The sequence below is a fragment of the Columba livia genome, chromosome 2, assembly GCF_036013475.1.
Source record: "Columba livia isolate bColLiv1 breed racing homer chromosome 2, bColLiv1.pat.W.v2, whole genome shotgun sequence".
NCBI classification, from domain to species: domain Eukaryota; kingdom Metazoa; phylum Chordata; class Aves; order Columbiformes; family Columbidae; genus Columba; species Columba livia.
Window position 1 is genome coordinate 78177596 of NC_088603.1, and position 27797 is coordinate 78205392.

At 39.8% G+C, this 27797-nt stretch overlaps 1 protein-coding gene across 1 annotated transcript in view; it reads right to left on the reverse strand.

Moving 5' to 3' along the window:
• Positions 1-4033: 4033 nt before the first annotated feature.
• Positions 4034-27797, reverse strand: part of LOC135578557 (uncharacterized) — a 28849-nt gene continuing 5085 nt past the window's right edge. The window contains exon 2 of the mRNA XM_065052598.1: positions 4034-25751. Coding sequence (XP_064908670.1) covers positions 22510-23937 — 1428 coding nt within the window. The 5' untranslated portion in view covers positions 23938-25751 and the 3' untranslated portion in view covers positions 4034-22509. The remainder of the gene's footprint in view (positions 25752-27797) is intronic.

Sequence of the window (27797 nt, forward strand, 5' to 3'; positions counted from 1 at the left end):
TTTTTTACTGTAGAAATGATTAAACCAAAAAAAAAAAAAAGTCCATAAAGAATCTGATCTGTGATGATCTGTGATGATTTCAGATTGTAATAGAAAGGCAGTCTTGACACACCAAAAATAATGTAAATTAACAGGTACATTTGCAAAGAACTTTTGCCTGTCTTCTAAGCAGAAACATCTCTCAAATTCTCAAAGAACTACACATGTATGCACATTAACATCATTAATTGTGTCAGTAAATACAAATATAATTTACTTGGAGTAGAGGGAGAAGAAGAAAATTGTGAGATGAACGGTCTGATACTGAGGCAGTGTTTAATTTCCATCCAAACAGAGTACTTTGTTCCAGTCTGTGAGTAATGCAATACGATGAACATGGTATACAGAGTGAGAAACATGGGGTGAGTCTTTATTGAAATGATGTCACATGCAAAAAGCATGCATTTATCTGAACATTGTATCAAGAGATAAGTGTGATGGCTATAGTAGGCTAGCCTGGGTGGATGTGTTCACACCTCTCACAGAAGCTGGCACTCAGGGTTACTTGTTCCTTACAGAATCACAGAATCGACTGGGTTGGAAAAGACCTCAGAGATCGAGTCAAACCCTTGGTCCAACTCTAGTCCATTTACTAGATCATGGCACTAAGTGCCATGTCCAATCTCAGTTTAAAAACCTCCAGGGACGGCGAGTCCACCACCTCCCTGGGCAGGCCGTTCCAATGCCTGATCACTCTCTCTGTAAAGAATTTCTTTCTAATATCCAGCCTAAATTTCCCCTGGCAGAGTTTAAGCCCATACCCCCTTGTCCTGCTGCTAACTGCCTGGGAGAAGAGACCAATCCCCACCTGGCTATAACTTCCCTTCAGGTAGTTATAGAGAGTGATGAGGTCACCTCTACGCCTCCTCTTCTCTAGACTAAACAAACCCAGCTCTCTCAGCCTCTCCCCATAGGTCTTATGTTCAAGTCCCTTCACCAGTCGTGTTGCTCTTCTCTGGACCCGCTCCAGCACTTCAATGTCTTTCCTGAACTGAGGGGCCCAGAACTGAACACAATACGCCAGGTGTGGCCTCACCAATGCAGAGTACAGGGGAAGGATCACTTCCCTTGTCCTGCTGACCACGCCATTTTTGATACAGGACCGGATGCCATTGGCCTTCTTGGCCACGTGGGCACACTGTTGGCTCATGTTGAGCTTCCTGTCAATTAGTACCCCCAGGTCCCTTTCTGTCTGACTGCTCTCCAGCCACTCTGCACCCAGTCCGTAGCGCTGCAGGGGGTTGTTGTGACCAAAGTGCAGCACCTGGCACTTGGCCTTATTGAACTTCATCCCATTGGAATCAGCCCATTTTTCCAGCCTATCCAGATCCCTCTGCAGAGCCCTCCTGCCCTTCAGCAGGTCAACACTCCCTCCCAACTTGATGTCATCAGCAAATTTGCTGATGATGGTCTCAATCCCCTCATCTAAATCATCAATAAAGATGTTAAACAGGACTGGACCCAACACTGATCCCTGGGGAACACCACTAGTGACTGGCCGCCAGCTAGATGCAGCCCCATTCACCAGCACTCTCTGGGCCCGGCCCTCCAGCCAGTTCTTAACCCAGCATAGAGTACACTTGTCCAAGCCATGGGCTACCAGCTTTTGCAAGAGTATATTATGGGAGACAGTGTCAAAGGCCTTGCTGAAGTCCAGATAGACCACATCCACAGCTTCCCCCTCATCCATCAGGTGAGTCACCTGATCATAAAAGGAGATCAGGTTGGTCAGACAGGACCTGCCCCTCCTAAACCCATGCTGGCTGGGTCTGATCCCTTGTCCATCCTGAAGGTGCTGTGTGATTCTGTTCAGGATGATCTGTTCCATAACCCTGCCAGGCACCGAGGTCAGGCTGACAGGCCTGTAGTTGCCAGGGTCAGCTCTGCAGCCCTTTTTGTGGACTGGGGTAACATTGGCCAATTTCCAATCATATGGGACCTCCCCAGTGAGCCAGGACTGTTGGAAGATGATGGAGAGCGGCTTGGCAAGTTCTTCTGCTAGCTCCCTCATCACCCTAGGATGGATCTCATCTGGTCCCATAGACTTGTGAGGATCCAGATGGCTCAGTAAATCACCAACTATTTCCTCCTGGAATACAAGGGGCCTATTTGGCTTCCTATCTCTGTCAACCACCTCCAGAGATGAGTTGTCCTGAGGGCCACCTGTCTTACTGGTAAAAACTGAGGCAAAGTAGGTATTAAGTACCTCAGCTTTCTCCTCATCTTTGTTAACTATATTTCCCTCAGCGTCCAACAGAGAATGGAGGTTTTCCTTGCCCCTCCTTTTGTTATTAACATATCCGAAGAAGGACTTTTTATTATCCCTGACAGAATTGGCCAAATTAACTTCAAATTGCACTTTTGTTTCCCTGATTTTTTTTCTGCATGACCTAGCTATTTCCATAAATTCTTCATAAGTAGCCAGCCCTTTTTTCCACAGTCGGTAAAGTCTCTTTTTATTTCTGATTTCATTCAGAATCTCCCTGTTAAGCCAAGCCGGTTGTCTTCCCCGCCGGCTAGCCTTTCGGCACACTGGTATAGCCTATTCCTGTGCACTCAAAACCACCTGCTTGAAGCATGTCCAACCCTCCTGGGCCCCCTTGTTTTTAAGCATTGTTTCCCAGGGTATGCTCTAAACTAGACTTCTGAATAGGCAAAAATCTGCCCTCCGGAAGTCCAGCATAGAGGTTTTGTTAATGGTTCTCCCTGCATCTCTGAGTATTGAAAATTTTATTATTTCATGGTTGCTATGCCCGAGGCGGCCTCCAACCACTACATCTCCCACCAACCCTTCTGTGTTTGTAAACAGTAGGTTCAGCAGGGTCTTGCCCCTGGTGGGCTCATTTACCAGGGAAGGAAGGAAATTGTCCTCTATACACTCTAGGAACTTCCCAGACTGCCTCTTCTGTGCAGTATTGAGCTCCCAGCAGATATCCGGCAGGTTAAGGTCACCCACAAGAACAAGGGCTGTTGATTTTGAGACATCTGCCAGCTGCTTGTAGAATAATTCATCTCCTTCATTGTCCTGGTTGGGCGGTCTATAACAGACACCCACGAGGATGTCAGCCTTGTTGGACTTCCCCCTGATTCTGGTCCACAGGCACTCAACCTTGTCACTGCTGACCTCAAGTTTAACAGAGTCGAGTGACTCTCTAACATATAAAGCCACCCCTCCACCTCTCCTACCCTGCCTATCTTTTCTGAAGAGCTTGTAGCCACACATAGCAGCACTCCAGTCATATGAGTCATCCCACCATGTTTCTGTGATGGCAACTATGTCATAGCTTTCCTGCTGCACGATAGCTTCCAGCTCCTCTTGTTTGTTGCCCATACTGCGTGCATTAGTGTACATGCACTTCAAGTGGGCTGCTGATTTCCCTCTTAATTTGGGCTTTCCATCCTCAGGCTGATCTTTGGAGAGCCCAGTTTCAATCCCTTCCCCCTTCAAACCTAGTTTAAAGCCCTCCTGATCAGCCCTGCCAACTTATGGGCTATAGTCCTTTTGCTCTCCCTAGAAGGATGAAGCCCGTCTGATTTGAGGAGACTGGGTACCACGGAGCTTGCCCCATGGTCAAAAAACCCAAAATTTTGACGGTGACACCAATCCTTAAGCCACCTGTTGATGAGATGGGCTTTTCTGCTCCTCTCTTTATTTAGTTCCTCATCCACCCCAGATAGCACAGGAACTGAGGCAAATATCACTTGTGCTCCCGTCCCATGAACTGACTGACCCAGTGCTTTAAAGTCCTTTTTAATTATCTTGGTACTTCTTCTGTTGATGTCCTCACTGCCAGCTTGGACTACTAACAGGGGACAGTAGTCTGAGGGCTGAATTAGCTCCGGAAGTCTCCTATTAATGTCCCTCACCATGGCCCCAGGAAGGCAGCAGACCTCCCTGTGGGATGGGTCTGGGCGACATATAGGCCCCTCTGTTCCCCTTGGAAGGGAGTCTCTGACTACTAGCACTCTTCTTTTTTTTTTTTCTTCTTACAGCTGCAGTTGTAATTCTTTTTGTTGATGAGGCCCATCCAGAGGGCTCTCCAGGTGGATCTTCTTGGCTGTCCTCTGCCTGATTTTCAGGGTCCAGGGCCTCATATCTATTTAAGGGCACCAAGGGTGGTGATGGGGTTCAAGAGAGGGTTCTTTTACCTCTCTGATCAGGGACCTGTTTCCATTCCCCCCATCAATTAGATCTGCTGTATCCGCCTTATGGCAGGAGGGACAAGGCTTTGCCATCTCCTGTTGCACACCCTCAGGAGTCAAAAGAGCCTGACCCCACCAGTCAATTTCTTCTTCACTCTCCCTAATGCTTCTTAGTCTCTCCACCTCTTCCTTAAGCTCTGCCACTAGGCACAGTAAGTCATTGACCTGGTCACATCGTACACAGGTGCCTCCCATACCATTCTCTAATACTAATTCCAGGCATAGACACTGCACAGCCAGAAGCCTGGGTGGCTGCATCCTTCTTGGCAGGTAGTGTCTGTGTAGACACACTCTTTGTATTAACAGCAGTAACAGCTTTCCTTTTTCTAGAAACCATTGCTACCCTTAGTTAAATTGGGGACAAGAAAACAAAATGAAACCCTGGACAAACTCACCTACAAGAGCTAGTTGTGTCCAATCTACTTGCCCTGCCACACCCCAGTCTGTGTCACCAGCAACAAGTGAGAGGTCTAACAGCGAAGAGTGACAGAACCTCTGAGCCCTACTGCACGAGCAGCCCCAGTCGCTGCTGCAGCACCGTATGGGTGGTGCTCACCTGCCTCACAAGCGCGTCCACCCCCCAGCGCCTGGTGGGCAGCGGCGCGTTGCTGCCCTCCCGGAGGCTTTTTCAAAGCAAGGGGGAGGGGTGTGACTTCCGTCACCGTGGTAACGGCCGCGCCACGTCAGCCGGTTCCGCAAGGGCTGCCGGGGACTCCCGGGTAGCGGAATAGAAAACGCGACCAGAAACCCCTCTCTTTACCTTCTCTTACCTCTGTAGCTTCGAGATTTCCCTCCCGGCTCCGGCCGAGCGTGCTTCAGTCAGCTGATCCGAGGAACTGTATTTTAAATCAGTTTAGGTGGAGTCAGTTGAAATGGTCAGCAGGATCTAAATGAAATTACTTTCATGTTTTACTCTTGGTTTTTATTGTTATAGCTGAATGTTGTGAGTTTCTGTTGGTTGCTTTTGGCTTCTCCCTCCTCCCCTCCCTCTCCCCATGCCCAACCAGGAGAAAAATGTATTCTGCTTATTCCTTAATTCAATTATTACTTTTTTTTTTTTTTTTTTTTAAATATCCCTATCTGATCACCATCAGGTACTCTCAGACTGCAGCAGATCACCTCACATTGGCTTTACTTTGTGGTCTAATTGGCAAATGTCAAGAGCTTGAAGGAATCAGTGAGTCAATATGTGCATCAGGGCAGATCATTGTTCTGTGCTGTTAGCCCTGCAGTGGCATTATCACTGAACACTTGCAATGGGAAGGTACAACAGAAGACCTCTGGTCCATCCTCCTTCTCAGACTTGATCTAGACTGAATTCACACCAAGTTTCTCAGGGCTTTATCTAGCTAGAGAGTGTTTTGTGTTTTCTTCCTATATCTATACACTATGTTAGTTTTTTCTTCCAATTTTTTTACCGTAACTGAAAATAACATGCTCCTATTTTGCCATTAATCCAAACTACAGTTTAAAATCAGCCAATACTCTTCAAAAGAGGTTTGGTCTCACCCTTTTCTGATTCAAAAAACATTGTGATGTTACATTCTAATATATTGTCATTGACTGATCATGAAATGATGCTATTATGGGTAGCTTATGGGAATAACATAGAAAGAAAGACTGATGTTCACACAATACTGTGAAATTTTCTGTGACATATTTCACCCCTAAGCATCTCGAAAGCTTTATAAAGTGATTTAAGTTCTGCACACAAGGATCATTTCATCCATCCATGTTTATTAGCTGTGCAGCAACACTTTGGTTTAGGACAGGAATTAAAGGCCATGTCCAGCCAAAAATGCAAGGTGAATGTACTCATAAAACACCCCTCACAACAGTTAAGACTTCAAACAGCTTCCTTACAGTGCTGTACCTTCTGCAAGACATCATTCCTGAGATATTAGGCTATTGAAGGATTTACTGTTCAGATTCAAAATTGAAATTCAATTTACACTCATTGTGTTCACAAAAATAGTTTTAGTTAGAATATATATTCAAAGAGGGATATTGGATATTATATTTGCAGCTTCTAATTGCAACAATTTTAAAATGCATGTTTCTGTTTCTTTGTTTTTCCTGGTCAATTTTCATCTCCTGATCACAATGTTGTAACATGATAGGAATGACTTCCTTGGGAACATACATCACTTTAATTTTTATGTTTCCAGCAGGATTCATTTGAGGATTTTAGAGTAATATTTTTCTAGATGGATTAAAGATTCCAGAAAATAATAGTTCAGATATTTACCTAGTTTCAACACAGAATTTATTCGAAGTCATGTTCCATCACCTATTTTTCCTTCTCTAAATTAACATTAACACACTTTTTTTTTTTTTTCTTATGCCTAAGATACATGTTGAATGACTACTCATTGCTTGGAATTTTTTGTTGATTTGTGGGTTGTTTGGTTTTTGGTTTTGGTTGGTTGTTTGGTTGTTTTTGTTGTTTTGTTTTGTTTTTTTATTTACATATAAATATAGATGGTACTGAATTGTTTATAAACTCATAATGCAGTTTTCTTTCCACACCTTTTCATCCACATAAGAATGCTCCAACTTATTCTCAAATACATGTTTTTTTCTGCAACAGATGCTAGACGAGTATGATGTATTTCAAGGAACTCATATTGCATAAATCCAAGCCAGATATTGCAAGTGACATTTTTCCTGGTATCTTGGAGACAGGCTCTGCTACATAGAAGAAGATGTGCTCCTGAACTTTTGAATCAAAAATGCAGCCAGAAGGCTTTATCTAAGAATGGTCAAAACACCACATAGGCACTACAGCAGTCATTAGGACACTAGTATTTTATGTATACTTTTTCTGCTGCCCAAAACTCACACAGTAGGAGGAAGCATAGCAAACCTACTGAGGACTGATGAGTAGGACAGCTTAAGGAAGATGGCTGGTTTGCTGAATTTTTGGTTTAGCTTCTTATGAATTGAATTCTTCTTCATTAAGGTCTATGACTACAGGAAAAATTTCATAGTGAATTTCTATAGATAAGTCTGTAGAGAAAACATATTTATAGGCAAGATTTTTGAATGACTTTGAGATTGTAATTTAGATATTAATAGTAATTAGCCTCCAATAGTAAGAAATTTAATAATTCTCAATTTAAGATTTTTTTGGGGTGTGACATGGGGGGCTAATACATGAAAAATTCTTAGAAGTTAAAGGCTTAGTCTTTGTCTAAGTTAGTGAATGACTTATAAGTAAAAAATGTTCTCCATTGTTTACACATTCAATACAGCTGTTAAGTCTGTTTTCTGTTTTATCAGAAAAGCAGCTGTGTGTAGCTGTTACTTGGCTACTGTAGCAACAAATTTTAAGAAAGGTCTCTGGGACAAAGCATCCAAGTAGCTCCTCCATCCAGAGCTCTTCCATGAGCACTCATCACTTCTGTAACTGTGGCCTGTGTGGCTTCTTTGCTAGATGAATACTCTGATGACAAAGACTTGGTTTAATTTTACCCAAATCGCTCGGTCTGAGTGCCTCCCTGCTCTATCATTTTTTCTATCATCTCTGAAATTTATTTTTAGATGGAAGTTTTAAATAAAAACAGGTACATTAACACCCTTGTCAACCACATGATTAATACTCCATTCTTGTGAAGTTTGACTATCTTATGGGATTAATTTTCAGTAACTCCTTAATCTACATAAAAGAGATGATCTCTATTATGTTACCCTTTAATCAGAACTTCCTGAAACCCCAAATACCTACAAGTCTATTATGTTTAGACAGATCACTTAAGCCATTAAACTTTTTATCTCATCTTTTCTAAGGCTACCCCTCGTTACTATGGTCTAACTATTTTTTAAAAATTAGTGTAAGTGGGCTTTGAAATATCTTCTATTATCTTACTGGACACCCGTGAGCTAATTATTCAGTCCTTGTGCACCAAATTGCTTATCTCTTGTAAATATTAACTAATGTCAAGGTGAAATGTTCTTTTCTTCTTTTTTTTTTTTCTTTTTTTTTTCCTTTTTTTTTTTTTGACTATTGTAATTGATTTCTTGCAGTTATAGTACAGAAATACTTAGAATAAATGTACTTGAATACTCTTTTATTTCAATCCACTTTTGTAAAACATCATCTTAATCTAGTGCAATGTGCTTCCTAAGATTTGTATAGTCTGTGAGGTAATTCTAGAAATACACTTAGAATGGCACACAACCTGATATCCTAGGGTCTTTATCAGCTTTGTGAACTTTGTATGCCATCCTTGATATCTGTGGTTGGTGACATCTAGGGTTTTTTTTTTACTTTCTATTGCTTTAAAATTAAGTTTTAATTCCTATTATCGTTTTTACCATTCAGTTTGAGTGGATTGTGTCACAATCTTGTCTAATTGTTTATACTACAGAACTTGGTTACTTGGTTTCTATTCTCTATACTATCTTTCTTTTTCTTTTTTTTTTTTTTTTCTAAATTCCATGGTTCTTAAGCTTTTTCTCAGCTTCAGGAAAAAAAAAATCACCTGAATGACTGTATGTTTGCATACAGTCATATATTAGTAAATGGAATTGTCCTTTATTCAACAACACCAACCATGATCAAATGACAGCACTGAATCCTTCTAAGTGGACATAAACTTTAAATCCAGTGGCAATTTAACCTATCGTGATGACTTTTTTATTTTTTTCCTGATTGGGGAGAGTAGAATGTAGTCTCATTTTTTCCAGACATTTATTCTGATATGACTTTGTTAACTTCAACTGAGTATTCACTTGCTCTTTTGATTATACAATAGAAATTAATTTCTATGTGTCTGTTTCAGAAAATATTTTATTGGGTTTTTCCCATAATTTATTGGAAACCACAAAGGTAACTCAGAAGTAAAAGAGACCATCAATTTTATTAACTGACTAATATTTTGACTGCTGTGTGAACCACAGATGGCATAACAAAGATTAAAGCTGAACCGTTACTATGTTTTATCTTTAAAGGTAGCTTTGCAGAATTTTTCTGAAAATACTTGGGACTAAAGCTGTGCATCAACATCAGTGTTTATTTTTATCTTTTTTTTTTTTTTTTGGGGGGGGTGGGGTGGGGTGTGTGTGTGTGTGTGATGTAGATATTGAGATTTGCTAGAGATAATTAAAAGTGACCTGTGCTCTTACAGAAATTTGAGATTCTGGATTGCTTCCTGAAAGACTGCTACTAATCCTCTCCACAGACACAGATAAAATCAGAGTTACTGAATTGTTTCTTGTCAGTGATAAAGTAAGGACCTGTAGTTTCTATTCCCAAGGGGTGTCATTAGGCATCTTAAGAATTCAGGGAAGAACAAAACAATATGACTATTATGGGCTCTATTATATGCTTTGACAGAATAATATTTGTGTCACACAATCCCTTTCTGATATCTGAAAGTCTAGGTCTAATAAAAGAAAATATCTGTTTCTTAAAAGTTAGATGTATAAATAGAAGCTTGGTTCTGAAGGGCCAGCATTTACTTCGTACGGCCAGTAGCTCTGAAATTACACTTCAATTACAGTCAAGTTACTATTCTTCCCCTACAAAAGAGAATCTTTCTTGCCTATGTATTTGTGAAATTGACTGCATACATTGGCAGTTGACTAAAATAAGGGCAATTTCAGCTACTGGTGTTGTCAGCAAGGCTTCTAAACAGACACTAAGCAGCATCTCTGAATGCAGGATGTGTGCAGGATTCCTGACGGGTGTGAGATATAAAAAAGCAACTGCCTGAGGTCTAGTTTAATATGCCCATAGTGCTAATACGCCATGATTGTGAACCTGGCCGGAGCTATTTAATAGTTAAGATTTTGGATAGACCTCTAATGTGACAGTAAGTTTCTGAAACAGGTTTGGGCTGCTTAACACTGTGTTGGAGTATAATAATAGTTCACACAAAAGATAGTCCCTGCATTCCTTGTACCAGGCCCAAGGAGAAGTTCTTTGCTCTTCTGGAAGCCAAAACCTGTTGTGTTATTGATTTCAGTTGGAGCAGGACTTCAATCCAGAAAAAAATAGCACATATTAATCAAGTTTTTTTGTATGACCACAATACAAAGCAGATGACTGCGATTGTTCCTGGCATGCTAGGACAAAGTATCTGAAGAAAACAGCATGGTGTTTCAAAACAACTTTTTTCTTAACAACTAGTTTTCACTGGATTAAGGCAGCTAAGCAAACAACAATGTATTGTATCTAATTTGTTATCTCCTGTAAATTTTGTTTTGACGTTTTATCCAATATTGCTTTTCTTTGGATCCATAAGAACTGTTTTTAGTTTGTAGAGTTGCAGTGGGGAGCAAGATTATGTTAATTTAATCGGATGATATTATAAAGCTGGGGAAAGTATAGCAAATCAAAATAACAAAGACATGACAGTTCATAATTAAAAAGAAAATATAAGTAAATGACCATTCTTACTTGAAGAGCATTGGTTACCTCTTCAAGTATCTGAGCTCTCTGACTCAACATGCTGTTGATTTAAAATAAATAAATAGATAAAGAGATAGATAAATAAATAAAAAATTAAACTCCCTTCCATGTCTCTGTAATGCCAAAGCCCTATATAGCGTGGACATAACGTACTAATGAAAGGAAGGCCAAGAATATGCAAAACCTTTCCTTGTGAATTCAGCAGTCAATTCCACCAACAGGAGGAAATCCCTTATCTGGAAGAAAGGTTAAGACTGATTTGACACTTGATATTCTATACTTATCACTCACAAATTAAATTCCTGAAGAAAAATTTTAAAAATCCCTTATGGCAGATATTATTATCATAAAGATATGGACATAGGAAATATAAGTGTTTTCCTGGTCTGTCCTATAAAGGAAAGCAGATAGGTAGCTCTCTAGCAGAGAACTATTCTATCATTGAGTGTTCAGAGCTGCTTGCCACTTTGTAATATCAGCAAACACTGACACAATTCCATAAGCCACTAAGCTAAAAATAATGTCCATGTGCACTATATTAAAAAGTCTTATCAATTTCATTTTAATCATAGATACACTAGATTCTTTTCCTAATCACTGTCAATAGTGACGGTACCAACTAGAAATATAATAATGATTTTTAAAGGAAACTGCATGTTACCACCAAGACAGCTGTGCTTATTAATCAGCTTCACATCAACCCACCCCCAAAACACCCTATATAAGCAAGTTAAATTACAAGCAGGCTATCTGAAAACAGTCACTATAAATAATCCATTTCAATTAATCTCTTTTTAAACTAACCACAACACATCCCAAATAAAAACATTTTTATGAGTGTGCCAGTATTTCTCGTTCCTCAACCTCTGACACTTTAATAGACTTACTGTGTTATGAATAAATCACAAGACTTTTTCTTTAGAACGGATATCAAGCAAAAATCTAACTCATTAAACTTGTATAAAAGTCCCAGCCCCCATAAATGGTCAAAATAGGTACATTTGGAGGTTATGCGTAATTGAAATTTTGACTTCTGAAAATTTGTTAACATCAGAAGTAATTTGATTAAGGACATAATTTTATTTTAACCTCTTGAAAATATCTGGAGTTATTTTAAAGATAATTACTTGTATATTGTTCCAAGTTGGTTTCCACTATTGGCAGTGGAGCACAGTTATACCTCAGATAAGTGTAAGAGTAAGTAACACAGGTACCTAAAGGAGCCCAGATGCTGCAGAATGACACCTGTTTTAAGCTGGTTTATTTTGCTTCTCAGAATAATGACACACAATCATAGAAAAGACACTTTCTTCAGTGCTGACTATGGAACTTTACTGCTATAAGGAAAAAAATAATTCCTAGTGCTACCCTGTTATGCTTTCTCTTATATCCTTGTATCTTCCAGCTGCTTACTGTAAAGTACTTCTCCACTGTGAATTTAAAAAATATATATAATCATCTGGGTAATTTAATAGCTTTTTTACTTATCCAAGCCATTTGTCTTTTGTTTTGATGAGTTATTTTTCTGATCATTTACATTTATGAAGCTTTTATCAGTTTTTGGGACCCTCCTCTCAAAAAAATAGTTACAATTATGAAGTTGGTTCTTGAAGTAATGTTGGTTTACGTCTGTACATTAAAATTCAGCTAACCTCAGAGCTAAATCAAATAGCTTTTTGTTTATTCCATATAAGAAAGCTTTTGCTAGTGCCAAATACGTAGGCTGGCTGTGCAGCAAAAAGCTCAGTAGAAACTTCTGTTCTCTCATATTGCTCTCATTCCATTTTATTAGGATTTTCTCAGAGATTGGATCTGGAGAGTTGTCAAGCATTATTCAGACAGCTAAAGAAGACAGTTGAAGGTTAGATCTAGCTAGTTGTCCTTTCAACAGGAGTGCTTAAAATTGGCAGCAATATTCTTCCAGCAGTTCACTGAGTCTTCTGAACTGGGCTTAACATGTCACTAGCACATCTCATACATGGAGTCCTTTCATTATCAGTTTTTCATAGTAATTTCTTTTGGCATCTCAGCCACTCTTTTTCATTGTGGATGTTACATGTTGGAAGTAGCATGTTTGAAATCACAACACATTGTGAAAATAGCCAAAGCAGCCAACTGTCACTTGCTGTTACTGAACATTTCTTCTGAAATGCCTAATGAAAAAAGAGATGTCTTTTCAATTTTTTAATGACCTCTTGACTTACAGTTTGAAAGAGAAGTAAAAATTCTACAGAACTAGAGAGCAGCCTGTGGTAACTAAGAAGGTACTTTTATTTTTCTTTATGAAAGTTGAAGACCATGCTTTGTTATGCTTTGTCAAATAATGATCTGAGTCTGTGAGGTTTTTTGGGTCACTTATGCAGTTAATGTGCACTTATACTATGTTTTCCTCCCACTGTTTGCTGGGTTGTGCTCCAAGACTTTGTGAATTGCCAACATTTCTCCCAGTTTCACTATGTCTTTGTCTAGTATTATAACAAGATTGTTTCCTCAGCTATGCCAAATCCATTTTAAGGATGGGATGAAGCTTTTCTTAAGAGTATAAATTATCTGTAACTTATATATTCGGGTGAAGCTGTAACAGTGTCTCATGAATAAATACCCATGTAATTTTTTCTCATTTAGAATTAGCAGCAAAATGATATCAAGATATTTTTCTCTGATGTCAGTACAGTAAAACAATACTGTATTACAACAATTAATTCAAAAGCTCCTCATACAAATATTCTGTAACATCTTTGGGTAAGCTTTGAGTCGGGTTTCCTTGACACTTTGGGATCTTCATCAGCTAAAGTTTTACAGCCAGGTTACTTGAAATAATTTATGTATATGTTGGTCTGGAGAATGGGCTACAGGATGTATGAAGTTTCTTCCAATCCTATGACACATACACAAACAAATTTTAATTTCAAAGTCAAATCCTCCTTGATACCATTGTTGAGTATTTGGGCTTCTGGTTTTGCCTTTGGTTTGAAATCAGCATAGAATTCAGCATCTTCAAATACCAAAGAAAACTGTTGCATGACTGTACATCTGCAAAGTATCATTTCTCAATGATATATGTCCCTGACCCAAGATGTAAACCTTGGTAAAATAATCTGTGAACTTCAGTTCTTTGTCACTTCACTGGAAGGAGAAGTTCAGCAAGAGTAAAACTGCTGGTAATTACTGAAAAGCCTGTGGACTTCAAAACATCAAACCATTCTGGATAAGCTTCTGAACAATTTTATCAGCCAAACAATGGAAATATAACTCCCAATAGCAAATTTTAAGGCTCCTCTCTAAGGACTCTTTTATTATTGACAAAGTAGTCATAGAACAGAAGCAACTGAATGGAGCAACACTAAGCAAGATATTTTCTGGAAGTATCCTTGAAACCATTCAGGAAAGATGGAATTAATTCTTCACATTCTCCCTACTTTGACCTGTATTCCATTTTCTTATATTCTCAGGCAGATGGGAATGTGTAACTGTCATAAGGTTGCTGTGCTTCTGCTTTATTATATAGCAACATATAAAGGTAGCAAGGGATCACAAAAAATTCCTTAAGAAATCCATCAATTTAAAGCTATCCTTGAATTACTTTAAAATAAACAATCAATAATTATTAGCAGTAAGAGAACACAGTTGTGAAAGGACATTACAAAGGCAGGAATCATTAATCTGTAAAAACAGTAAAGAAAAATGAAACAGGGAAAAAAAAAATGTCCAGTTTTATAAAGCACATTAGTGCTGAAAATTGGCACATGGAAAATTCTTCCTCCATGTAAAAATGTCCTTAAGGATGATATTACAGAACACTCACAAATTGTAGTGCAATGTCACCAATACTCCAGTCTTAGGACTGTTGCTGAATTGGGCAAGATTCAGTTTCAAGATTTGCACAGACTTCTATGATGTTTGTGAAATCAATTCCTCTCTACCTCAGTTTCCCATCTGAAAACAATGGCTGGAATCAGGATGAGGGGCAACAGGTACGGACTGAAGCGTAAGAGGTTCCATCTGAATATGAGAAGAAACTTCTTTGATGGTGACAGAGCCCTGGAACAGGCTGCCCAGAGAGGTTGTGGAGTCTCCTTCTCTGGAGACATTCAAAACCCACCTGGACACATTCCTGTGCAATCTCCTCTAGGTGAATCTGCTTTAGCTGGTGGATTGGACTAGATCAGGGGTGTCAAACTCATTTTCACTGGGGGCCACATCAGGACTGTATTTATACAGTCCTAAAATTACATTTGGTCCTTTGAAGGCAACTGCAAGGCTGATGTGGCTTCCGGTGAAAATGAGTTTGACACACCCGGACTAGTTGATCTCTAGAGGTCCCTTCCAACCCCAACCATTCTGTGATTCTGTGATTCTGATTATAGTTCCAGGATAACAGAGAGGACACATTTGGGACAGGGTCTCTTATGTAGTTTGCATTGTAGAAACACATGATTGATTAATACAGTGCTCAATAGAAACCATTGTACCTGTGCTCCAGACTGTAATTCAGTTCTGTAACCAAGGCTCCCTGAACAGCTTTTACCTCTTGCATGACATAGCTACAACCTTCCTTTCAGGTTTTCAGATTTTATAAAACCAGTCTTTTTATTAAAAACTTAACTTTTCTGTAGAAAACAGTCTTTGTGACTGCTTCCTATCAAAAAATGAGTTTTGATGGAAAACATGTAGGACTGCAGCTGTCAGTTCAAAATCCTTTGAAGAATTACCCTTCTTTCACTCTCAATGCCAAAATTAACTCAATTCCAGTAAATTAGATATTACATGTAGCATAGAACAATTCAATTAATTTTGCATAAGTTCATAGGTATTCTTACAAATTTGTGTATCAAGAGAGAAGGTACTAATTAACTCTTTCTTGCCAGCCTCTGAATGGGAAGCCGCAATTAATTCCTCTGAAATTTTCATTATTTTCCAAGCTATAACTAACATGTTAATAGCAATACTATGTACAGGTGTTTCAAGGATTTAAAACAGAAGGGTGAACTATTCTTGAGGTCATGTCTTGTCATTCTAATCCCCTGCTTGAAAATAATTAATTAATTAATTTATCACGTCAAACTAAGAAATCAACTTAGCCATTGGTTAGCCAGAAGAATAAAGTAATGTTTACTGATTTCACATTTTTGTTGTTGTTTTTTGTTTGTTTGGGGTTTTTTTTGTTTGCTTTTTTTTTTTTTTTTTGGTGCTTTTTTTTTGTTTGCTTCCCCCCCCCCCTCCCAGAGGAATAAAATGCAGCAAATGTTTAAGTAAAGGAAAAATATCTTTCACAGGCTGTTAGTCTTTTATCTGTGTTTTTGTTTTCCCAAGTGAGTCAGTATAAAATTACTTAAGCAGGTGTTTCTGTAAATCTCATTATGTAGGAAGACAGCATATTGAATACCATGCACATTTCTATTTATTAGGTAACTTACTGGTGCAAAACAACTGACTTCATGTTGTCACTCAATCATAGTGACTGCTCAAGTAATGATGAAGAATTTTGTTGTTACTACCCTTTGTCTTTTCTGCAAAAACTTGTACCAAACACATAGGCAATGTTCAGTTAGTTCTATGTCATTTATTCAGTTAAAATGAAGCTTTAATCTCATTTGTGAAGTTTAAAATACACATTGATCACAAGCAAAGTGTTAAGGGAATGATTAGGATAAAATGTGAATTTCTAGCAGTTTAGACTAGTTTAGGGACTGATGCAAAATCTACTGGAACTAATAAGCTGACTCCCATTGATATAATAGTCTCTAGAATAGATGCTGACAATAATTAAATTCCATCTCTTCTTAAATTTTCCAGTTGTTAAATGATTTACAAGACACATACTTTATAAATTAACTTCATTTTAACATTTCAAATGTAGGTAGTTTAAATCCATAAAGTTAAGGGAAAAATCCTGGTTGCAGTGATGTTCATGTCATCTCCCTGCCAACCCACGTATTTTACAAAAGACTGCTCTTATCTCAAAAGGTATAATGGAGGTCATATGCATTAAGCAATACTTCTTTATTTATTAGAAACACAGAGATGAAAACTTATAGGATTAGTTTCCAAATTAGAGAAGCAAAAAGAAGTTAAACCTGTGATTTCATTTCTTAACACCATCTAGGTACTATTCATGTAACACTTCTAATAATGAGAAATAATAACTTGTACAGTTGTTATTCTCATGCGTATAAAATTTGTTTAGGTGAATTCAGGTGAAGAAATGTGTAACCCTTAGCTATGCTTAGAATAATGCATTTTGTAATTTAGAGAATACAGAGCATTTGAAGAAACACCAGTGTGAAGGCTAAGGCAGGCTAAAATTTTTATTTTGGAAGAAGGATTTGGATTTATAGTATCTATCATCTCACATGATTCTGAGTACACACACAACAGTGTGGCCACAACAGAGTGTCTGGAAACTGTTGCTTTTCGACCCCTTCTTCCTGTGGTGAACTTGCATATGGCTTTAACTGAGCTCTAACATAACCCATATAGTACAATTTTCACCATCAAGGAGGTGTTTTTTTCTTTTTGCCCTTAGAAAGTGGTCATTATTTTTCCATTAAAAAATTAAGGAACACATAATGACCATGATTCAGTCTAGAATCTAACTATAATGTTTCACAAATTAAACTCAATTAGTGCATAGGTTTTGAGTTTTTTTGTGGAATTCACACATTGTCAGTTGCATTTTTGCTAAAGCAATTTAAAAACAAACTGAGATTAGCTTTGCACAAAAAAAAGGTATTTTTTAACCACTGTTAAAATTCACTTTCTTTATAGGATTACTTTTAAAAAGTCAAACCACAATACTATTGAAATATTTCTTTATTTTTGTCCTGTTTGGGTTATTTACATTAGTAGAATGCATGGTAGAAAGAGAATAAAATAATACTTTTCATTTACATTTATTTCTTGTAACCTAAAAGAAAAAAAAATGACAGCCTATAATTTATTCTTGATTTCAGAGCACAATACAAACTGATTTAATAATAATAAGTGATTTCAAGAAGTAAATCATGTCTCAGAAACACCATGAAATCAAAGTCTCAGAAGGACCTCAGAACCTCAGGATACATTGAGCTTGAGGAAAACAGATAATCTGTCTTATGGAAGTGCAACTCATAAACATAGTTTGGAAACCTGAATGTTTTCTCAGTGTGTGTAATTTTAACATCATAACTTCCGTTAAGATCATGGTCCTAATGGCAATTTTGTAAATAGGGAATGAGGACTATCATTATGAAAGATACAGGTTACACAGATGAGGAATCAGTATATTAAGCTCATATACGAGTCTTTCTGTTTGTACAAGTTAGTCCTTCGAAATACAGTCTTAGCAGCTGCTGTGAAAAGATTACTAGTTTTCATAGAAAGAAAAAGAGGATTGAAAAACTGAAATAGGCCTAATAGATCTACGTTGCTACATCATCTGTATGTGACAGGGCTAAGGAAAATATTTCAAAGGGAAAACTGGGCTCAAATGGGAATGTGATTTATGAGGATTATCAGTCTCTAGAAGGGATCTTGATGAAGAATAGTACCAGTTTTAGGCATAAAAACCCATAAGAAGGATGTGAATTACGTTATCTGTTTAATCCTTAACTATTACCTAAGGATCCTGCTGGATTTTGATCAGCGGCCATTGTGATAAATTGCAGAGAGCCAAACGTTCCTGAAGGAAGGATGTCTATAGGTTCAGTTATAACTAGCTGTTTATTTCCCTCCTTCCTTTCACCTTTTTCTTGTCTTTCTATAGACAACTAAATTTGGAGGAAATGGAAGGCAACATTCTGTGTACTACGAAGATTTTAATATGGGAACTAATTTACAGAGAGGGAGAAGACATCTCTGGATGCTGGTAAGACTATAAAGAAGTTAAAAAAAGGTCAGTCAGATTTCCCACCAGTAATTATAACAGACAGTTGTCAACCAGTGACAAGATATATGTGAAATATATGGCCTGGAGAACTTCCCTGAGAAGATTCTGACATTTCTGCAACCTCCACAGTTTGTGGAATATCTTGTTTCTGCCCCTTTGGTCCAATATAGCTGAGCAGTATAGACCAAACAGAGACTTCATGGTATATCTCGCTGCATTTGAAAGCGAGTTGTTGCGGAACACCAACCTGCTGGACAATAACTTCTTTCATTGTTCCTTTTTCAACTGCCACTGCTTTCACATAAAAATGTATCTCAAAAGTACTTCCTTGTGGCCCAGAGGCTGGAAGAATGGTGATGGCACTGGTAGCACTGGTGAAATCCAGGACTGAAGTTGCAGTGCCCTCAAGGTAACAGTTCTTATAAAAATTTGGGAGATAAAATAAAAGCTGTTTTGGAATTTGGGCTGTGACTAGATACTGTGTAGATACGAGTTGATTGATATCAAGGATATCAGGAAGTAATTTCAGTTGTCATTGGGACAGCCCATGGAAATAATGCTTGATGGTTAAGTTCACTCTCTTACTTACTTAATAGCCTAGCCTGAGACTAACTCAGGCAAGTCTTGAGACAGATGTGGAAGGGCAATCCCAGGTTCACAGAGGTTGTGCCATAGTCAAGGAAATTAGTGTGGAGAAAAGAGAGAGAAATGAGATAATGAAGAAAAACATTCTGGATAACAACATATAAGTTCACTCACTCTTCCAAAAAGAAGAGGATCAAAGACTTGGAAACATCCTATGAAGAAAAGCTAACATTAGAAACAAACATCACAATAGAGCTTTTCTCTTAGACTTTTCCAATTTCAGCATTTTACTAACTATTCCTGCATTTTGCTTATACTTTTGATGGTATTGAAACAAATATGCAATGAGTTCATGTTTTAAATCAGTATTTTAAAGAAATTTTCACTCAACATTTCATAAAAATTCAGGGCCATTTTATAAAATAAAAGTTCAGAATTCTCTCAAGGAAATAGATTTCATTCTGTGGGCAACTCTTTTACAAATACAAAAATGGTAGAAGGATAATACTAGCCGTATCTCCTTTAAAGCACTAAAATAATATCCATCTGTAAGTAAGTTAGCCATACAGTAGAACATTTGTAAGGAGTTTCCTCTAACTCTCCTCCTAAACAAGTACATGCAGCCAGAAAATGGAAATTGTTACAGAAACTATTACTTCTAGTTGTGGTAGAGAAATAATCAGATACAGACAAAATATCACTAGGCTTAGTCATTAGGCCAGATGCAGAAGCCCACATTCTTGACACCTTATTTATTAATAGCTTTTGTTGTTGTTGTTTTGTTTCCAAGCAAAGTTCCATATTTATCATACTCCATACAAGTAAATATATAAATCTAACTCATTATCTATAAAGCTCCAGAAGTGAAGAGCATATCTGTGACAGCTGCAAAAGGTATTTCTACTAAATCTTTGTATTTGCATTACTATACCTGGACTTGAGCATATCAGAGAAAATAAACTTCCTGTAATATCATTAATTGTTATGATTTATATTAATGTTGTTGTTCTCAATGAAATATATTTTCTACTATTGCATTTAACAGCTAATTACTCTTTCAAATGGAACAACCAAGCCTAAGTATTGTGAATAATAATTATTTAAAGAGCAAGAAGGTTCTTTTTTTTACTAAAATATAACCTCCTAGTTAAAAACTCAGGAACAAACACAGCTTGTCAGCTTCCCAATCCTAAAATAAAAAATACTAGAAGGTTTTAAAAGATCATAAAAGAATTGATCTGCAAAGATAATTGACTGCTTTTTATATCAGTACACAAATACATCCTTAAGCAAGGAATAAGAATTATGAGAAAACTCCCGTATTCTTACTGGGTGTCTTCCACACTGCACATATTGCTGCTGCAATTTTATGCTTTTTTATGCCTCTGAGATTTCTGCTTCTTCTGTATGTAAGAGAAGTTGACAGTAATGGCAAATACATGTAAGTTCTCTTGAGCTTTACCTGCAAGAGTGCACTGGCTGCATTTTTACTGGCTTTATCTGGAATTGGACAGATGAACTAATGTTGCCAAAATGTGGCAAGACAAAGATATTATTGTAATTTAAAATAAAATATATAGAAATATGTCACTCAATACTCAAATATAAGAAGAGTAGCTCAACTGCTGCCTAGTATGCAGAGTCCAGTGAGATGAACCAGAAGAGCAACCCAACAGTTAGTTGTAAGATTCCTGTAAAAAAAGCAGCTGAACTCATCACTATGTACTTGATTGTGTGTCCTGCTAGTCCCCAGTCTTTCAGCCTGTCACATTACTGAACTGCTCCCCATGGTTTGACCTTTCTATCAGGACTATGCTTACATTGCTGCTGATTTGGATATGTGCAATAGACCTTGTGCTTCCCTGAAGTGCCAGAGCTTTGCGATGTGTCATAGGATCAGCTGTGCTGTGCTGGTAGGATCAGCTGGTAGGCTGCTGGGCATCTGACTGCATTTGAGAAGAGCCAGGAGCAGGCCCACAGGTGGATCACAGACTCACAGAATCGACTGGGTTGGAAAAGACCTCAGAGATCATCGAGTCCAAACCCTGGTCCAACTCTAGTCTGTTTACTAGATCATGGCACTAAGTGCCATGTCCAATCTCAGTTTAAAAACCTCCAGGGACGGCGAGTCCACTACCTCCCTGGGCAGGCCATTCCAATGCCTGACCACTCTCTCTGTAAAGAATTTCTTTCTAATATCCAGACTAAATTTCCCCTGGTGGAGTTTAAGCCCATACCCCCTTGTCCTATTGCTAACTGCCTGGAAGAAGAGACCAATCCCCACCTGGCTATAACTTCCCTTCGGGTAGTTATAGAGAGTGATGAGGTCACCTCTAAGCCTCCTCTTCTCCAGACTAAACAACCCCAGCTCCCTCAGCCTCTCCCCATAGGTCTTATGTTCAAGTCCCTTCACCAGTCATGTTGCTCTTCTCTGGACCTGCTCCAGCACTTCAATGTCTTTCCTGAACGGAGGGGCCCAGAACTGAACACAATACTCCAGGTGTGGCCTCACCAATGCAGAGTACAGGGGAAGGATCACTTCCCTTGTCCTGCTGACCACGCCATTTTTGATACAGGACAGGATGCCGTTGGCCTTCTTGGCCACCTGGGCACACTGTTGGCTCATGTTGAGCTTCCTGTCAATTAGTACCCCCAGGTCCCTTTCTGTCTGACTGCTCTCCAGCCACTCTGCACCCAGCCTGTAGCGCTGCAGGGGGTTGTTGTGACCAAAGTGCAGCACCCGGCACTTGGCCTTATTGAACTTCATCCCATTGGATTCAGCCCATTTTTCCAGTCTATCCAGATCCCTCCGCAGAGCCCTCCTGCCCTCCAGCAGGTCGACACTCCCTCCCAACTTGGTGTCATCAGCAAATTTGCTGATGATGGTCTCAATCCCCTCATCTAAAACATCAATAAAGATGTTAAACAGGACTGGACCCAACACTGACCCCTGGGGAACACCACTAGTGACTGGCCGCCAGCAAGATGCAGCCCCATTCACCAGCACTCTCTGGGCCCGGCCCTCCAGCCAGTTCTTAACCCAGCATAGAGTACACTTGTCCACGCCATGGGCTACCAGCTTTTGCAAGAGTATATTATGGGAGACAGTGTCAAAGGCCTTGCTGAAGCCCAGATAGACCACATGCACGGCTTTCCCCTCATCCACCAGCTGGGTCACCTGATCATAAAAGGAGATCAGGTTGGTCAGACAGGACCTGCCCCTCCTAAACCCATGCTGGCTGGGTCTGATCCCTTGTCCATCCTGAAGGTGCTGTGTGATTCCATTCAGGATGATCTGTTCCATAACCCTGCCAGGCACCGAGGTCAGGCTGACAGGCCTGTAGTTGCCAGGGTCAGCTCTGCAGCCCTTTTTGTGGACTGGGGTAACATTGGCCAATTTCTAATCATATGGGACCTCCCCAGTGAGCCAGGACTGTTGGAAGATGATGGAGAGCGGCTTAGCAAGTTCTTCTGCTAGCTCCCTCATCACCCTAGGATGGATCTCATCTGGTCCCATAGACTTGTGAGGATCCAGATGGCTCAGTAAATCACCAACTATTTCCTCCTGGAACACAAGGGGCCTATTTGGTTTCCTATCTCTGTCAACCACCTCCAGAGATGAGTTGTCCTGAGGGCCACCTGTCTTACTGGTAAAAACTGAGGCAAAGTAGGTATTAAGTACCTCAGCTTTCTCCTCATCTTTGTTAACTATATTTCCTTCAGAGTCCAACAGAGAATGGAGGTTTTCCTTGCCCCTCCTTTTGTTATTAACATATTTGAAGAATGACTTTTTATTATCCCTGACAGAATTGGCCAAATTAACTTCAAATTGCACTTTTGTTTCCCTGATATTTTTTCTGCATGATCTAGCTATTTCCATAAATTCTTCATAAGTAGCCAGCCCTTTTTTCCACAGTCGGTAAAGTCTCTTTTTATTTCTGATTTCATTCAGAATCTCCCTGTTTAGCCAAGCTGGTTGTCTTCCCCGCCAGCTAGCCTTTCGGCACACTGGTATAGCCTGTTCCTGTGCACTCAAAATCACCTGCTTGAAGCATGTCCAACCCTCCTGGCCCCCCTTGTTTTTAAGCATTGTTTCCCAGGGTATGCTCTGAACTAGACTTCTGAATAGGCAAAAATCTGCCCTCCGGAAGTCCACCGTAGAGGTTTTGTTAATGGTTCTCCTTGCACCTCTGAGTATTGAAAATTCTATTATTTCATGGTCGCTATGCCCCAGGCGGCCTCCAACCACTACATCTCCCACCAGCCCTTCTGTGTTTGTAAACAGTAGGTCTAGCGGGGTCTTGCCTCTGGTGGGCTCATTTACCAGCTGATGACGGAAATTGTCCTCTATACACTCTAGGAACTTCCTAGACTGCCTCTTCGGTGCAGTATTGAGCTCCCAGCAGATATCCGGCAGGTTAAGGTCACCCACAAAAACAAGGGCCGTCGATTTTGAGACATCTGCCAGCTGCTTGTAGAACAAATCATCTCCTTCATCGTCCTGGTTGGGTGGTCTATAACAGACACCCACGAGGATGTCAGCCTTGTTGAACTTCCCTCTGATTCTGGTCCACAGGCACTCAACCTTGTGACTGATGACCTCAAGTTTAACAGAGACGAGTGACTCTCTAACATATAAAGCCACCCCTCCACCTCTCCTACCCTGCCTATCTTTTCTGAAGAGCTTGTAGCCACACATAGCAGCACTCCAGTCATATGAGTCATCCCACCATGTTTCTGTGATGGCAACTATGTCATAGCTTTCCTGCTGCACGATGGCTTCCAGCTCCTCTTGTTTGTTGCCCATACTGCGTGCATTAGTGTACATGCACTTCAAGTGGGCTGCTGATTTCCCTCTTAATTCGGGCTTTCCATCCTTAGGCTGATCTTTGGAGAGCCCAGTTTCAATCCCTTCCCCCTTCAAACCTAGTTTAAAGCCCTCCTGATCAGCCCTGCCAACTTATGGACTATAGTCCTCTTGCTCTCCCTAGAAGGATGAAGCCCGTCTGATTTGAGGAGACTGGGTACCACGGAGCTTGGCCCATGGTCAAAAAACCCAAAATTTTGACGGTGACACCAATCCTTAAGCCACCTGTTGATGAGATGGGCTTTTCTGCTCCTCTCTTTATTTAGTTCCTCATCTATCCCAGCTAGCACAGGAACTGAGGCAAATATCACTTGTGCTCCCGTCCCATGAACTGACTGTCCCAGTGCTTTAAAGTCCTTTTTAATTATCTTGGTACTTCTTCTGTTGATGTCCTCGCTGCCAGCTTGGACTACTAACAGGGGATAGTAGTCTGAGGGCTGAATCAGCTCCGGAAGTCTTCTATTAATGTCCCTCACCCTGGCCCCGGGAAGGCAGCAGACCTCCCTGTGGGATGGGTCTGGGCGACATACAGGGCCCTCTGTTCCCCTCAGAAGGGAGTCACTGACTACTACCACTCTTTTTTTTTTTCCTCTTACAGCTGCAGTTGTAATTCTTTTTGTTGATGAGGCCCATCCAGAGGGCTCTCCAGGTGGATCTTCTTGGCTGTCCTCTGCCTGATTTTCAGGGTCCAGGGCCTCATATCTATTTGTTAAGGGCACCAAGGGTGGTGATGGGGTTCGAGAGAGGGTTCTTTTACCTCTCTGATCAGGGACCTGTTTCCATTTCCCCCCATCAATTAGATCTGCTGTATCCGCCTTATGGCAGGAGGGACAAGGCTTTGCAGTCTCCTGTTGCACACCCTTAGGAGTCAAAAGAGCCTGACCCCACCAGTCAATTTCTTCTTCATTGTCCCTAATGCTTCTTAGTCTCTCCACCTCTTCCTTAAGCTCTGCCACTAGGCACAGTAAGTCATTGACCTGGTCACATCGTACACAGGTGCCTCCCATACCATTCTCTGATACTAATGCCAGGCACAGACACTGCGCAGCCAGAAGCCTGGGTGGCTGCATCCTTCTTGGCAGATAGTGTCTGTGTAGACACACTCTTTGTATTAATGGCAGCAACAGCTTTCCTTTTTCTAGAAACCATTACTACCCTTAGTCAAATTGGGGACAAGAAAACAAAATGAAACCCTGGACAAACTCACCTACAAGAGCTAGTTGTGTCCAGTCTACCTGCCCTGCCACACCCCAGTCTGTGCCACCAGCAACAAGTGAGAGGTCTAACAGCGAGGAGTGACAGAACCTCTGAGCCCTACTGCACGAGCAGCCCCAGTCGCTGCTGCAGCACCGTGTGGGTTGTGCTCACCTGCCTCACAAGCACTTTCATCTCCCAGCGCCTGGTGGGCAGCGGCGCATTGCTGCCCTCCCGGAGGCTTTTTCAAAGCAAGGGGGAGGGGTGTGACTTCCGTCACCGTGGTAACGGTCACGCCACGTCAGCCGGTTCCGCAAGGGCTGCCGGGGACTCCCGGGTAGCGGAATAGAAAACGCGACCAGAAACCCCTCTCTTTACCTTCTCTTACCTCTGTAGCTTCGAGATTTCCCTCCCGGCTGCGGCCGAGCGTGCTTCAGTCAGCTGATCCGAGGAACTGAGTGCTTGTCTCGAGTTACAGCCGCTTTTAAGTCTCCCGCGTCACCGTGGTAACGGTCGCGCCACGTCAGCCGGTCCCGCAAGGGCTGCCGGGGACTCCCGGGTAGCGGAATTGACTTGGTCATCTGCACATGAACCATTGCTTTAGGATAAGAAACACTAATACTACTAAAAATTACAAATGAAAATATTAAGTTGCTTTGTTTTCTTAGCCATTTAAACACAGCATATATTAACTATAATATATTATTCTCAGTTTATTAATCTGAAAACAAATGTTACAATACCCTAGTTCATCTGGAAGAAACCTAAAATCTTCAATACTTAAAATATACTGCGCTTCATTAAAAAGGATACTACAAGTTGTTTTAAATAGCATGTCTTTCAGTAAGTCCATCAATAAATATTGTATCTTTGGAGTAACAATTTCAAATGTTTTATAATTTTCTTCTTCCCTGATAAGTTATATAAAGGAAAAAGTATTTTTTTCTTAAATACAGTGCCTCACGTAAGCTGAAACACCTATCCTCAGAAGAGTTCAACTTGAGTATTCTCGTTTGGAAAAAACCTAGTAGCTTCACCTTAATGACACTGCAGACACACAGTAGTAGAAGACAAAATTACTCTAGTTGTTTGGTTTTTTTTTGAAAACTGATTACATCATTCTGAGTATTGTGTTAGATTCTTTCTATTTAAAAAGTGGAAAAATATATACCTTCATCACAAATGTGTGGTGAGATCAAGTGTTTGGTGAGCTATGTACAAATACAGAGCACTACAAATGATAAGTATTTTTGTTATCATTATAAACATATGCCTAGATTCCTTACAAAGAATTCAATTTATTACACAGAAAATTAGTTATATTTTATTACACGTGTGATTTTAGCACTGAGAATATACCTGATCTTCTCAAACTACACTTAGAAACTCATATTCTCCATTTATTCATCTCCATCCTAATATGCTTGGCTAATGTGTGTTCACATTAGCATTTGACCATGCTTTAGTTTAGTTCTGATGTTGAGTGCAAAATACTAAACCAAAATACTGAATCACTGACAATTTCAGATCATATAAACAGTTACTGATCAGATAGAGAATGATTCTTCCTCAAGCAATGAAGTAGTCCACGTATTCATTTATCTGTAAACCTCAAAACAGTCTTAACAGACCTCTGGATAACACATAAACTTTCCTCTGTATCCATACTCACTCTGTGCTCTCAGCAAGTCTGGGAACAGGCAGATACTTGATCATTTGACTCCAACTCTTTGAATAGACCTGAGAATAGTACTTGTCATAAGATAAGAAATAATATATGATAACCATTAGGGAAATATGGGTAGGAAAAAAATATGAAGTGGGTTTTTCTGCAGCTACAAGTCAGAAGAAATAGCCTGGTTGCAAAGCAGTGAGTAGACAGCATTTAAACCTTATTTAGATCAAGATAAGATAAGAATATATGAAGCAATCTTTTACAAATTAAAGTAATTTTTATAATACAGTGAAAGAAAGGTCTGGACCTGAAACCTCTTCCACTAAATCTGTTCATCGAGAGTTCTCATTTGGAGAGACTTCAAGCTTCTGCTAAATTGTCATCTCTGAATTTACGCATGAACTTCTGTTCTAATGTGTTAATTCCTATTTGGTTTTGACTATCTACTCTTTCTTATTACATTTACTTCTGATCTTACTTAGAATCCACATTATAGTCAGCAACTGCACACATTTTGCATCATTCTATGATATTATTTTTTTTTCAGTTGTTCTTGTTCTTATTAACTGGATTGCATTAGCGGTCCTAATGCTTTTTAGCTGCTGGGGCTGTCTCGTCTCCATCTCATCCCAGAGAGCTACTGCCTAAGTTGGAATACTGTCCCTGCAGTCTGTACCTCCTCTTCCAGTTTATACTCCTAGGCTTTGTTGAGGACACCTCTTGGACTAGATGTTCGAAGTAACATTTTCCTTTGTTGAAGACCTCATGTCTACAGGACAGGTTTCTTCAGATCTGGTCGTTTCAGTTAAGATTTGGGACTCAGAAGTATTTAGCAATAAAAATTAGATTTTGGGAAGAGTCACATTTTCATAAACTCTTCACACATCGTTTTGGACTGGCTCCTCTGTGGTTACTATTTATACCACCTCTTTGCCTGTTCCCTGGCTTGTTG